The following is a 14635-nucleotide window of genomic DNA, read 5'->3' as shown; positions in this document are numbered from 1 at the left end:
GAACAAAAGGGAATACCCTGCCACAGAGGCAGGGTGGGATGGGGGGGTGGGAGGGATACTGGGATCCGTGGTGGTGGGAAATGATCACTGGTGGAGGGATGGGTATTCAAAATAAATAAATAAATAAATAATAAAAAAGGGCAAGAAATCAGGAAAACATGAAAAAAAATATAAAATTGATTTATAAAAAACCAAAAAATTACATTAAGGCAACTACTGTATCAGTAATTATATGAATATGCTAAACAAAAGCTAACAGTGAATAAGCCAAACTGGTAGACAGAAGTGTATCTGGGTATTGATGAAGTTCAGATTCTGGTTACACAAGTTTGTTGCTTTGTGAAAAATTTATCAAGCGGTGAACTTTTTTTAGTCCTCTATCCTGACAAAAGTTTACTTTTAAAACAGACAAATACATACCAACAGGGGGACCAGCAGGCACAACACATTTCTTTTCCATTCGTGAAGCAGGAGGTGCATTCTGATTCTTAGCAAGATTTTCCTGTATTAACTCCTGTACGCGGGTTTCATTAATCTTTGGAAAGGGAAGAATATGAACTCGCAAGTGGGATCCTTCTGTTGGGCGTGGCACTTTCTGGAAAGCCATATGAGGATTTGGATTCTCCTGCAACATTAAAAACAGGCAAAATCCAAAAGTTAAAACGACAATAGCAGGGCTAAGGAGAGAGCTCAAAGGGCTGGAGCATGTTTTACAAGAGGGTGTCCTGGGATAGATCCCTGGTAGCACATAGTCCCCCAAGGAGTGAGCCAGGAGCATTTTTCAAACCACTGTGAGATAGTGCACTGTGTACATGTACGTGTACACACACACAAACACATACACGTGCACACACATGCATCTCTCTCTCTCTCTCTCTCTCTCTCTCTCTCTCTCTCTCTGTTAGAAAGGGAGTAGGAACTCCAAGGACAAAACTAAAACCAGAGAGATAAATCATTATACATATATTCAAATATGTAAAAAAATAAAAGTTCCACAATCTTACTTCTTATGTGATCTATCTACAGAATCAAGATATAGCTAATCACCTTTCTTTATATATAATTACTCTGCTTAGCTCCTAGATCTTGCCACACCTCTATTTGTGGGTGGGTTTGGTGATACCCAGTAGTCCTTCAGGGACCATAAGTGGTGCAAGGGATTGGACAGCAGTTGGCTGACTGCAAGGCAAGTACCTTAATCTCTGTACCATCCATCTAGCCCAATCTTTGCCTATTTTTCCATCTTTCTATTTTCTTCAACTATATGAATATCCATAGTCTCCAACTTCGGGCCATTTTCTTTAATACTTCACTAGCAACTATGTTGAGGAAAGTCCCCTCTATACCCATTTTGGCTAGGGTTTTCATCATAAAGGGGTGCTGGATCTTGTCAAATGCTTTCTCTGCATCTACTGATATGATCATATGCTTTTTATCTTTTCTTTTGTTGATATGATGGATTATATTGATTGATTTCCGAACGTTAAACCATCCGTGAATCCCTGGGATGAATCCTACTTGGTCATGGTGTATGATCTTTTTGATGAGTAGTTGGATTCTATTTGCTAGTAGTTTGTTGAGAATCTTTTGCATCTGTGTTCATCAGGGATATCGGCCTGTAATTTTCTTTCTTTGTGGTATCTCTGTCTGCTTTTGGTATCAGGGTAATATTTGCTTCGTAGAAACTGTTCGGAAGTGTTTGATATTTCTATTTTGTGGAAAAGCTTAAAAAGGACTGGGAGTAAGTCCTCTTTAAAGATTTGGAAGAATTCACTAGTGAATCCATCCAGGCCAGGACTTTTGTGCTTGGGGAGACTTTTTATTACCATTTCAATTTCCTTGATGGTGATAGGTCTGTTCAGGTATTCCAGGTCTTCTTGGTTCAGCCTTGGGAGTCTGTAGGAGTCTAGGAATTTATCCATTTCCTCGAGGTTTTCATGTCCCGTGGCATAAAGCTTCTCAAAGTACTCCCTGAGGATCCTTTGAATTTCTGTAGTTTCTGTTGTAATGACCCCCTTTTCATTTCTGATTCGGTTTATTAGGGTTTTCTCTCTCCCTTTCTTTGTGAGTTTTGCTAGAGGCTTATCGATCTTGTTAATTTTCTCGAAGAACCAGCTCTTGGTTTCATGGATCTTTCGGATTGTTTTTTGGGTTTCCATCTCGTTAATCTCTGCTCTGAGTTTTATTATTTCCTTCCTCCTGTTTGGGTTGTGCTCCTTTTGTTGGTCCTTCTCCAGGCTCTTAAGCTGTGAGGTTAGATTATTTATGTGTGCTCGCTCCTCCTTCCTGAGGAATGCTTGTAGAGCTATAAACTTTCCTCTTAACACAGCTTTTGCTGTGTCCCATAAGTTTTGGTAACTCGTGTCCTCATTTTCATTCGTTTCTATGAATAATTTTCTGTCTCATATTGTTAATCCATAAAAAAAACAGAAGTCATAGGGTTTTTTTGTTTGTTTACTGTTTTGTTTTTGAGCCACATCCCTGGCACTCAGCAGCTAATCCAGGCTCTAGTGCTCAGAGGGCTACAAAGTGAGAGACTGAACTGGACCTCCCACAATGCAAAGAATACGTTTATCTCCAACTGAAGTTATTCTGTATTCCATACCAATGTATTCCATTGAATATGTGTTGTATTCCCATTTGGACTAGAACTAACAACTTTAAATGTATATAGAAAACAAAGAACTTACTGCTCACTCCTTGAAGTCTGCTACAGACATTTTTTACTACTTCAGTGAATGGCATATAACTTTTTTCAATCACTCTTATTTAAAGCTTAATATTTCTCACTAACACCCAATTTATCTATTTCTCTTATGTTGATAATCTGGGCCACTTTCTACGACTACCTTAGATCAAGCCAACACCACTCACATTACTACATTCAGCAGTTTCCTGACAGTTCTCCCTGCTGTTCATACCTGTACCCTTGTCAATTCTTCATACCACAGATTAATCTAGTTTTTAAAAAGTCACATTATCACCCAATTGATCTGCTCATTCCAATAGCTCCGTGCCTTAAAATAAAACCCTAAGTTCGTACAAACATTTAAAAGGCAACACAAAATATTGCCTTAATACATGGCCATCACACTATTTCTTATTCTGCTTTAGCAAGAGAGTCTCTTGTTCCTCATTCAGGTCTTGTTCCTGACAAAAATTGTAGCTGTGTGCTCTGTCTGAAATATCTGTACCATGGCATCTTCTCCCTTCCTGCCTTTTTTTTCCCCTAAATGCCACCTTTCCTCCAATTTTCACCTTATCTAAAATCCCACCAACATATTCTTTACCATTCTTATTTATATTTTCCTCTTTATAATTTACCTCCCTCACACATACTATAAATTTTAACTCTTTATTGTCTCTTCTCACTAACATGAAGCTCCATGAAGATAGACATTTCAGTTAAAATATTTCAGTCCTATAAAGTAACAAAATAGGAGATTAGTATCCAAGAATAGCCGAGATAAGTACCAGAAGAATTACTCCATGGCTTAGAGGCCAGCCGAGCATGCTAGGGGAAAGGGCAGCTCAGATAGAGAAGGGAACACTAAATAAAGGGTGTCTGGAGGATCCTCCCAGGATTGGAGATGCATGTTGATAGTAGACTATAGACCGAACATGACTGCCACTCAATGCCTCTTTTGCAGACCACAACACCCAAAAGGAGAGAGAGAACAAAAGGGAATGCCCTGCCACAGAGGCAGTTTGGGATGGGGGGAATGGGGGTGGGAGGGATAGTGAGATCCATGATGATGGAAAATGGGCACTGGTGGAGGGATGGGTATTTGATCATTGTATAATAGAAACCCAAGCACAAAAATTGGTAAGTCTACAACTGTACCTCATGGTGTTTCACTAATAAAAATAAAAAAAAAAATTCAGTTGGGCTGGAGCGATAGCACAGTGGGTAGGGCGTCTGCCTTGCACGCAGCCAACATGGCCGACCCGAGTTCGATTCCTCCGCCCCTCTCGGAGAGCCCGGCAAGCTACCGAGAGTATTCAATATGCCAGACACAGTAACAACAAAGTCTCCAATGGAGACGTTACTGCGCCCGCTCGAGCAAATCGATGATCAACGGGAGGGCCTTTACTTACTTACCAGTTTACTAGTTGCCTCTAGAAAGCATCTGGCACACAGCAGGTACCCTGAACTACTTCCTACTGTCTCCTACCTAACAGGATTTAATGCTGAATACAGGTTAGGATTTCAATAATTGAATTAAAGGTCCACTTATCACTGTCACTGTCCTCCCGCTGTTCATCGATTTGCTCGAGCGGGCCCAGTAACGTCCACATTGTGACAACTGTTACTATGTTTGGCATATCGAATTCATCACAGGCAGCTTGCCAGGGTTTATTGTGGGGGCGAGATACTCTCAGTAGCTTGCTGGGCTTTCCAAGAGGGGCAGAGGAATCAAACTCGGGTTGGCCATGTTGGTCACTTGCAAGGCAAATGCCCTACCCGCTGTGCTATCACTCCAGCCCAAAGGTCCACTTACATTTTCACAAATCTTTAGGGATGTCATAAAATTTATTCTGCCACCTAGCTAGGGAGTATTACATTTCAAATGCTACAGGCAGAGTAGAGTTCATTCATTTTTATAAAGCTATTTGTTTACTTGGGAGCCATATTTGGTGACTATTAGAAACTAATACTGGTTTTATGCTTGAAAATGGGAGGGTAGGCTGCACTTGGTGGTTTTTAGGAGACCATGCAGGGGACCAGAGATCAAACTCAGGCCACCATATTCAAGGTAAATGCTCAGTCTTTGAACTATCTATCCTGGCCCATTTTTATAAATTTATCTGGACAAATTTAGGAAGGCTCTTTTATATGAAGTCTTAGACCAATTCTAGCACTTATCCTTTGCAATCAAAAAATACCATTCCCCCCTATACTTATGTTATTTCTATTATAGATTACATTCAACAGTGCCCTGTATTTTCTCTGTATAGCTAAAATAGCCAACTGCCCTCTACTAGAAACTCCCCTCCCCTCATTGGCCGGACTCAAAATTTCTTTTTTGGCTACTTCACCCAGATTCAGATAAAAGATTGGGTTACTACAAATAATACAGCATAGCTAGGCAAGATAAAGAAAATACCTCTTTGTCAGAAAGTCTAGGTTCTAGTTTTTGTTCTGTTCATTGCATGAAGTAGAATACATAGCTCTGACCTTATGATTCTTCTTACAAGGTTCATGAGTAGGTAAAAATCAGCTATAAAACATGTTCTTCCAAAGCAGCCCTCATATACACTTTACATTCCCTCCCATATCATTACCAAAGGCAAAAAATAAATAAGTAAATTCCTATGACAAGTCTTCATGACCAACACTTTCTAAATTGCATACTGGAAAAAAAAGTTCTAAAATTATGTCTGAATTCACATCAACACCATTAGACTGTAGTCTCTGGAATAGTCCTTTTCTAAAAGTAATTATGTATGTCTATTTTTTGTTTGTTTTGTTTTGGGGCCATTCCCAGCATGCTCGTGGGCTACTTTGAGGGGTGGGTGGTGTGGGCACCATACCTCCAAAGTTCAGAGCTTACTCCTGGCTCTGTACTCAGGGCTCACTCTTGGCAGGGCTTGAGAAAACCTTATGTGGTGCCTGGGATTGAATCCAGGTCAGCCACATCCAAGGCAAGCATCCTACCCACTGTACTACCACTCTGGCCCTCAGCTACTCTTAGTTTGATTGGGGAATCTCTGATGCGGGTGCTCAGGAGACTATGACCCTGGCTTCCCCACATACAAAGCATGTGCTCAGAACATTGAATTATCTCTCTGGCCCTGTTCTTCTCTGTTCTTTATGTACAATATTAATTTTCCAAATCCCTTCAGATATATATTTTTCCATGGTTGGGAGGTAATTTATATAGATTTATTGGAATTAACCAGTATCTTCACTATTTTATTTGTACTTACATTCTTTTATCTCTACGATAATAACAAAAACTTGGCCGGAGAGATAGTACAGTGGGTAAGGCATTTGTTTGTACTTGTACATGTCCAATATGGGTTCAATTCCCAGCACCCCATATATGGTCCCTGCAGGAGTGATCACTGAGCTCAGAGCCAGAATAAGCCCCTGAGCACTGCTGGTTACCCAAACAATCACAAAACAAAATAACAACAGAAACTTTAAATATAACCATTGATATAATGAACCTTCAATTTTTTTTTTTTTTTGCTTTTTGGGTCACACCTGGTGATGCTCAGAGGTTACTCCTGGATCTGCACCCAGGAATTACTCCCGGTGATACTCAGGGGACCATATAGGATGTCAGGGATTGAGCTGTGTCAGTCATGTGCAAGGCAAATGCCCTACCCACTGTACTATTGCTCTGGCTCCTCATTACAACAAATTCTAACATGTAAATATAAGGCAGAAATGTTCTCAGTGATGCTATAATCTTGTCTGGCTACACCGAATCAAAACATTTCACTATATATATTTTTTAATCTCAGTTCAAAATTACAATTCAAAAATTAAAGTTGTTTAGAAAAATAAGGATACACACCAGCCCAAATCTTTAAAGTTTAAATCTGAAAAGTTTACTCTAAACTTTACAAGATCAAAAGGCAATTATGAAGAAGAGGAAGTAGGAAATCCAAACTTTCAGATTCAAAAACTACAGAAACGATAATTATACAGTATGGCAACCTTTATCAGTTGAAGGTTAAAAGAGCTAACAGAAGGCTGCAGAGAAAGTACAGGAATAAATGCACTTGTCTTGCACACCAGCCAACACCAGTTTAATCTCTAGCACTGCATGTGGCTCTCTGAGCACTGATAAGTAGTGATCCCTGAGCACAAAGTCAGTAGTAAGCCCTGAGTACTGCTAGTATGGCCCAACCACTAATCCCAACAAACAAAATCAAAAGAAGAGATAACAGAGACTGAAGAGATAATTCAAATGGTTGAAGCACATGTTTTGCATTTGGGAAGCCTGGATTCAATCTCTAGAACTACATGGTCCCTTGAGAACCACCAGAAATCATCCCTGAGCAGAGACAGGAAAAGGCCCTGAGTATCACCAAGTCAGGCCACAGAAAAGAGTTAATGGGATAGAGCCCAGAAACAGGCCTATGTGTGAAAATATGAGAGACAGTGCTTGTGACAAGTCAGAGACAAAGATTAGACAATTTAATAAGACAAATAGTTTAACAAAGCATTTTAGCTCCTGGTTTCTGGTATGTTCTTTGTTAGTTTGATTATTCTTAACTTTTTGATATTCTGATATGGTTTCTGATATTGTGGCAATTCACCTGCTGCTTGTGTTTTCGTTTCCTCACCTGAGATGAAAATAATCATACAGTACTTAATAGACAGGGGAACAAGTTTATTGGGAAACTTGTATAATATGAACATTTTCTGTCTCTCTGGCTCTCTTTCTGTCTCTGTCTCTCTCTCTTTCTCTTTCTCCAAATCTGCAAGCTGTTTCCCAAAAGTATAGGGTACATTCACCAAAAATCTAAACATTGCATATCCAATGGCATGACAACATGCCTATAAACTAAAATCACATATTTCTGCCAAGATTCGCATCATGCCATCAACTACTTATATTTTAACAATAAGTATCCAATAAAAATCTAAATAAAGGGGTTGGAGTGATAGCACAGTGGGTAGGGTATTTGCCTTGCACAGGGCCAACCCGGGTTCGATTTCCAGCATCCCATATGGTTCCCTGCACACCGCCAGAAATAATTCCTGAATGCATGAGCCAGGAGTAACCCCTCAGCATCAGCAGGTATGACCCAAAAAGGAAAAAAAAATCTAAATAGATATTACAAATTAAGAAAAAAATTATTAGTATCTAGTAGCACTGCAGAACTGTCCTCCTGTTGTTCATCGATTTGCTTGAGCGGGTCCAGTAACGTCTTGGTTGTAAGACTTGTTGTTATTGTGTTTGGCATATCCAATATGTCACGGGTAGTTTGCCAGGCTTTGCCTTGCGGGCGGGATACTCTCAGTAGCTTGCTGGGCTCTCAGAGAGGGGCAGGGGAATTGAACCTGGGTCGGCCGGGTTGGCCACATGCAAGGCAAACGCCCTACCCGCTGTGCTATCACTCCATCAGTATTTTTATTTTTCTTCCCTTTAAATAATGTGGTACCAGGACTGAACCCAGGGCTTCCTTCATACAAAGCATGTGCCTTCCCTCTCAGCTAAATCCTGAGTCCAGTGTTTTTCTTTTCATAAACAATTTGAAAGACTATACACCCAAAACATACACAATTCATAAAAATTATACAGTTCATACATTTGTTTGTTTTGGGGCCACACCAGCAGTACTCAGGACTTACTCTTGGCTTGGCATTCAGAAATTACTCTTGGCTGGGTTCAGGAGTCCAAAATGGGATTCTGGGGATGTAACTCAGGTGAGCCACATTCAAGGCAAGCACCTAACCCACTGTAATATAGCTAGATAGAGTTCATACATTGTATACAGAAATTAAGATTTAAGTGAGTAAATAAAAATATAATTATGTTTAGATTTAAACAAGGCTCACACCCCATATCAGGATTTTTGATGTTTGGTTAGGTCTGTACACTGCTGCCCTCTAATGGGCACTTTGGAGAATATAAGGACCACATTCATGACCATGTGACACCCAACTTGGTGATACCTGTGACTTGAGAGAGAAGACAGCATAAATACGAGGAAGTTGAAGGCTTGATTGACACTGACCATTTTTAGAAGCATCTGTTCTTAGTTATAACTCTAAGTGAATTATCAATTCCTTAAATATTAGTGTTTTAAAAATTTAAAAAATTACAACATAATTTTGAATGCTTTGTTGAAATCAGGAAAGTCATTTTTTTCTGAATAGAAGAAGCAACCCAGGTTCTATTTTTGTGTTTGTTTTGGGGCCACACCTGGCTGTGTTCAGGGGATCATATGTGTTGTCTGGGATTGAACTAGGGTAGGCAATGTACAAGGAAAGCACCTTAACACTTAGTACTACCTCTCTGGCCCCCAAATTTCCATTTTTGATTGCATAGAACTACAAATACAAAGTAAAATGTACGTAGACAACATTATGGACCCATAAAACACTACAGAACAATTCTGATAAGGGAAACCACGAGAACCTCCTCAAGAAAGCTAGCACCATACATTATAATTTAGACTTCTCTTTTTCCCTTACTCCCCAAAATAAGAATATGCTTCAGGCTTCAAAAAAAAAAAGGCTGAAAATACACTTCATATAAAAGCAAAATAAAGCTAATCAAGCCCCCAAGCACTAATGGAAACTCTGTATAGTCACAACGGGAAAAAAATTTCTTCCTACACATTGGTCTTAGAAGTGGCAAATCATCAATGTGAGCTACCCTACTGTATATTACTAAGTTTCCCATCACAATTTGTGAAGATATATATTAGTTATTTAATCTACTTTAGTTATACTCGGAGCTACACTCAGAACTCCTAATGTACTTTAGTTATACTTAATATACTGAGTCACTGTCCTCCCGTTGTTCCTCAGTTTGCTCGAACAGGCCCAGTAACACTGTGAGACTTGTTTATAGTTTAGTTATACTCAGTATAGTTATAGTATATAGTATAATATAGTTATACTCGGTTATTCTTTAGTTATACTGGAATAAACCATTAAACATGAACAAAATGTAAATAGCCTTTTTGCAGTTGCTAGGCTATTGCACAAAAGAGAGATGGAATGGGGGCCGGAGCGATAGTACAGTGGGTAGGGCGTTTGCCCTGCACGTGGTTGACCCAGGTTCGATCCTCAGCATCCCATATGGTCCCCCAGGTACCACCAGGAGTGATTCCTGAGTGCAGAGCCAGAAGTAACGCCTAAGCATTGTGGGGTGTGACCCAAAAAGAAAAAAAACAACAACTTGATTTCAGCAATTAGTAAATTAAAAAAAAAAAACCGAGAGAGATGGAATGAAACAGTCTAAATATTTTATCCTCACCCAGATGAGTTAATCTCAACCTTAACAGAACTAAATTTGGTGTATAACCTTATTACCTAAAGTGAGACCGCCCTAACCACATGTTATATTTTATATTTTTATATTTTTGGCTTAGGGCATCATAATAAAACAAGTTTTGACTCATAAGACTAAAGATGATTGTAATATGTTACTTTTTTCTTGTAACAACTACAAAACCAACAATGATCCCTTTATTAAATTTCATTAAGAAATTTCATTTGTACCCTTAGATTAAATGTGCTTGGTGAAATACGTTTTCTGCAGAAATACAGTGCATCACAATTTATGATGGAATTTTCAGTATTTGGGTTTTGTTGTCCCACTAGACTTCGTTTTATTTGAGAGGGCAGTGGTTTTCAGGATTTATTCCTGGCCTTGTACTAGGGGTCACCACCAAAGAAAGGGCTCAGGAGATGACAGGAGGTACAGGGGACTAAACTGAACTTGCAAGACAAGGGCCTTTACTTCTCTATTATCCCTCCATCCCTCTGTAAGATTCTAATTAAAAAAATAATAAAATATAAACAGAAAACTTTTATATTATATACAAAACCTATTCATTATATTGTATACAAATATAATTAAAAGTAAATAAAATAAAGTGTATTAATTTTAATGCCAATGATTCAATATCCATAAGGAACAAATAGAAATATATTATTTTATGAGAAAATCCAAGTCCTTTCCTTTTGCGTTTAATAAAAAAAAAACAAGGGAGGAAAAATGTTACAAAACTGAAAAATTACTCAGTTTAGCAAATATTTCTGTACTACTGCAGATGCAAAACAAATTAGGAAATATGCAATAAGATATATGTCCAACTGACACATTAATTCTAGGAGTGGATGTTTCATAAAGTTCTTGCCTTGGCATATTTTAACATTCTTATTTTTCTGTACAGTTTAGGTTTTATAAGCATCATAAAGAAGGTAAGTAGCTAAATTTACTGTCAAACAGATATTATTCTAAAAGTCTAAGAGGGTAGACACAGTATTATTGATTGGGCATGGGAAAAATGTATAGGATTGGGAAGGTGGCTCAGTGGTATAGTATATATTTGTCTGTGTTAAGGCTCTAGCCTAGTATTCAATCACTAACCCCAAAAAACAAATAAACAGAAGACAAGAAGGAAAGAAAGAAAGAAAGAAAGAAAGAAAGGAAGGAAGGAAGGAAGGAAGGAAGGAAGGAAGAAAGAAAGAAACAAAGAAACAAAGAAAGAAAGATAGATGCAGGGGGGGAAACTGTACAGTTTTCCAGTAAACTTCATGGTACAAATTTTTGAATACATATACAACTTGTCTTTAATGAACTTTTCAAAAAAAACTTCTCCCTTACCTTCCCATTCCCTTCCCTCAACAAAATCATGGTTATTTTCCTATAAATTAGCAATCTGGAAAAAGTTTTAAAAAAAACAGCTAAACTCAATTGCAATTTATCTAATTAATATCTATTTTTATATCTAAATTCAACTCTATTCACTAAAAGTAATAAAGCTGAGTGGTTTTGTTAATAAAAGTTTTAAGTCTGAGAACAGTCTGGAAATAAAAGTTTGTTATTGAGGCACTGCTAAGGGAAGTAAAGGAAAGCAGATAGACTTCAGTGCAATAATGCATCTACGAACATCTGAATAGAATCACCAAGTTTCAATTATAACCCAACAATAAGGAAACAGTCAAATTACATGGCTGATTCTTGCTTACCAAAAGGGAATTTTAGAAATGTGATTTTTAAAATGAGTAGTTAAAAATAGAACCATCTGGATTATTTTCCTTGCATTGAGACCATCCTCCTACCCTTCCTTAACTTCCTTCATGACCTAAGGAAGTAACTTTACTATCATGCTTGATTTTTTAACATTGTAGAGTATTTTACTTCAGAAATATTGGGACCATAATGGACTCTGCAATCTTAAAACTAGAAAGAATCTCAAAATAGTAAGATTCATTCAATAAGATATTCTCAAATTTTCTATCATGTATGTGTATACTTTTCTCAAGTATATATGGGGAATAATGTACTGAGAAAAAGTCTGGCATTTAGTAAGTGCCTAATAGATACATACTGAATAAATCAACTGATAAAATGGAAAATAATCATACCTAAGGCAGGTGGGAATAAGAATAAGTTCTCAAGAGTACAGAAAACATTTGAAGGCAGTTTCCATCTTTTATCTAGTAATACAATACCACAATATTCACTTTTTTTTTAAAGTATAATGATGGACTTTATTTTTTTAAAAAAGTCTTTTGAGAACAAGTTACAAAGTAAAAGCACATCACAATGTAGAAACCTAGTTAATACAATTTGCCGGTCACAATGCTCACTTTTAAAGTTAGGTTTTTAATGTAGAGGAGTGGTGTTTTATATTAATCTTTAAAATTATCTAATTGCTAGGTACTCATTGTAGTGTTCAATTTTGTATCCGCTTAGTGTAAAGCTATGTGTCATAAGATTTCAGTGCTTGTATGGCAAGAAAGGAATTAAAGGGGTCAGCCAGACAGTATAGTACCGTAGGCAGGGCACCTGCCAAAGCAGGCGAATGATCCAGGTTGGATCCCGAGCATCCTATAAGATCCCCCAAGCACCAACTGGAGTAAGTCCCAGATGTAGAGCCATGAGTAAGCCCCAGGCACCACAGGGCATGTCCAAATCAAACCAAAACAAACAAAATAAAGGAATTTACTGTTTTTTGCATCAAATGGCTTGGCATAATCCTTACAGGCATTGTACACTCAACCATGGTAGTACAGACAAACTTAAGTCACAGCTCTAGTCCTGGTCACTTGTTGGCTAAAAAAAATTTTTCAGTGCTGAAATAGTCTTGTAAAAATTTAAAAATAAACATTCAAATACTAAAGGAATCAGTGTCTCAAACTGATTCCAATTTGATGTTTTACTTCTTGAAATCTATCAATAAATCACTGTTAGTGGGCAAGAGAAAAAAATCTTCAGTTTTTTTTTTTAACACAAAACACCTTTCCTATCACACAGTTACTTCTAAAATTAAATGAGAAAGTAGATCAAACTAGTTTATGCACAACAAAGTATAAAGTCTGTCATTGGAAATACCATTATTTTTCCAACTGGAGATAAGCCAGTGTGATGGAATGAAATAACTAGATTTAGGAATGGAATAAATGAAAATTCCTGATTTTAAAATCTGGATTCAATCACTTAATAGCCAGATGATCCTGAGTCAATAATTTGCAGTAGAATGGTAGTAAAGACACCTATCTTATAAACTGTTGTTATACTGATTAGAGATGATATATGTAAACTATTTAATCCCATACCTGGCATGGTTTTCTAAACACTAAATACTATTACAACAGGTCAATAGAAATTCTCATGTTATCATGTTATATCTTAGTTCTATCCAGCCATCACAAATGACACAAGCCAGCACAGAACATAAATTTTCCCTCTGACAGAATTATTTAAGTTTCAGCACAGGAATGAAGAAACAGATTTATTACATTGAACAGTTATATAGAGGGTATCTGTCAGAGATAAACATAATATATTCAGAAATAAAATCCACAAAAATAAAATAATATGAAGCAAAGAAACACATTCAGTACTTGTACTTTTATCCAATTAGTTTTCAGATTCCAAGTGGACGTGTCAAAGCATTCACTAATAATCTAATGTCTATAAAGGTCCACCTACTCAAAAAATTAAGTTAATCAATGCCAGAAAACATCCGAATCTATCTTAACTATATTTCCTTAAAAATACATATACATGGCTTGCTCTTCAAGTCTGCGTCCACTCTTGAACATGCATCTCACTTGCTTGTCGCTGTTTCTCTGCTTGCTTACTTCTACTCTGGAGTAGCCTGTGTTCTCTCTGAAGCACATACTTCTCTCTTTTTCTCCCCTCACATCTTTTAAAATAAAGTTTCAATAAAAATTACCTTGCTTCAAAAAAATTACACAGGCTCACAGACAGGAATCATGGGTATATTTCTGCAATGTGCTGATAATCAAGTTCAAACCTTGGTAGAACAATGTACCGTACAAAGCAAGACTTCAAGTGCACAGTGGCCACCCGATACTGCCTGACCCAAGAAACACCACGTCACCAAGTCAAGTACTCAAATATCAGACCAGTTGGCTGAGTATTGCTGGGTAATGGTTGGGAGGTCTCCTCATCCCACACCAAAATAACAGACCCCCTCAACTTTTCCCTAGATGGCCATACTTCCCACTTTTTACAACTTTATCATTTTTATTAAGGTACTGGGATTTACAATACAGCTAATTATACTTTCCACGCATACAGCATTCTAACACCACTTCCATCACAGAGTGTCCACTTCCCTCAACCAGTGTCTTAAGTGCCCCTCCCAGGCATTACTGTTAATTTTTTTTTCTGTAGACAAAACCTGTTTTAAATGGTTGATCCTGTGTTGTTTCCTTATTATGTTTCTTTATATCCTATATATGAGAGATCTTTTTATTATTTTCCTAATAAAAGGGGTCAACTCTGAAAAGCAGGAGGAATGACAACTGATTCTTAGCCAAAATTCATCCTGGCATTTAGATTGCTCTGTCATCTTCGATTCTCTTTTGTCCTAATATGAAGTGTATCTTCATACTTTATACATGACAAATTAAGCCAATTTCTTTCATACTGGAGTTTTTTAATTCCTAAGTTTTATG

At 37.5% G+C, this 14635-nt stretch overlaps 1 protein-coding gene across 4 annotated transcripts in view; it reads right to left on the bottom strand.

Annotated features, from left to right (window-relative positions):
* Positions 1-14635, bottom strand: part of SBF2 (SET binding factor 2) — a 472123-nt gene that overhangs the window by 178128 nt on the left and 279360 nt on the right. For all 4 annotated transcript variants that reach the window (XM_056115864.1, XM_056115865.1, XM_056115866.1 and 1 more), the window contains exon 14: positions 421-625. In XM_056115864.1, the coding sequence (XP_055971839.1) occupies positions 421-625 (205 nt within the window). The remainder of the gene's footprint in view (positions 1-420; positions 626-14635) is intronic.

This window comes from Sorex fumeus, unplaced genomic scaffold (assembly GCF_029834395.1).
Source record: "Sorex fumeus unplaced genomic scaffold, SorFum_2.1 ptg000030l, whole genome shotgun sequence".
Taxonomy (NCBI): Eukaryota; Metazoa; Chordata; class Mammalia; order Eulipotyphla; family Soricidae; genus Sorex; species Sorex fumeus.
This window is presented reverse-complemented; position numbering and strand designations above follow the sequence as displayed.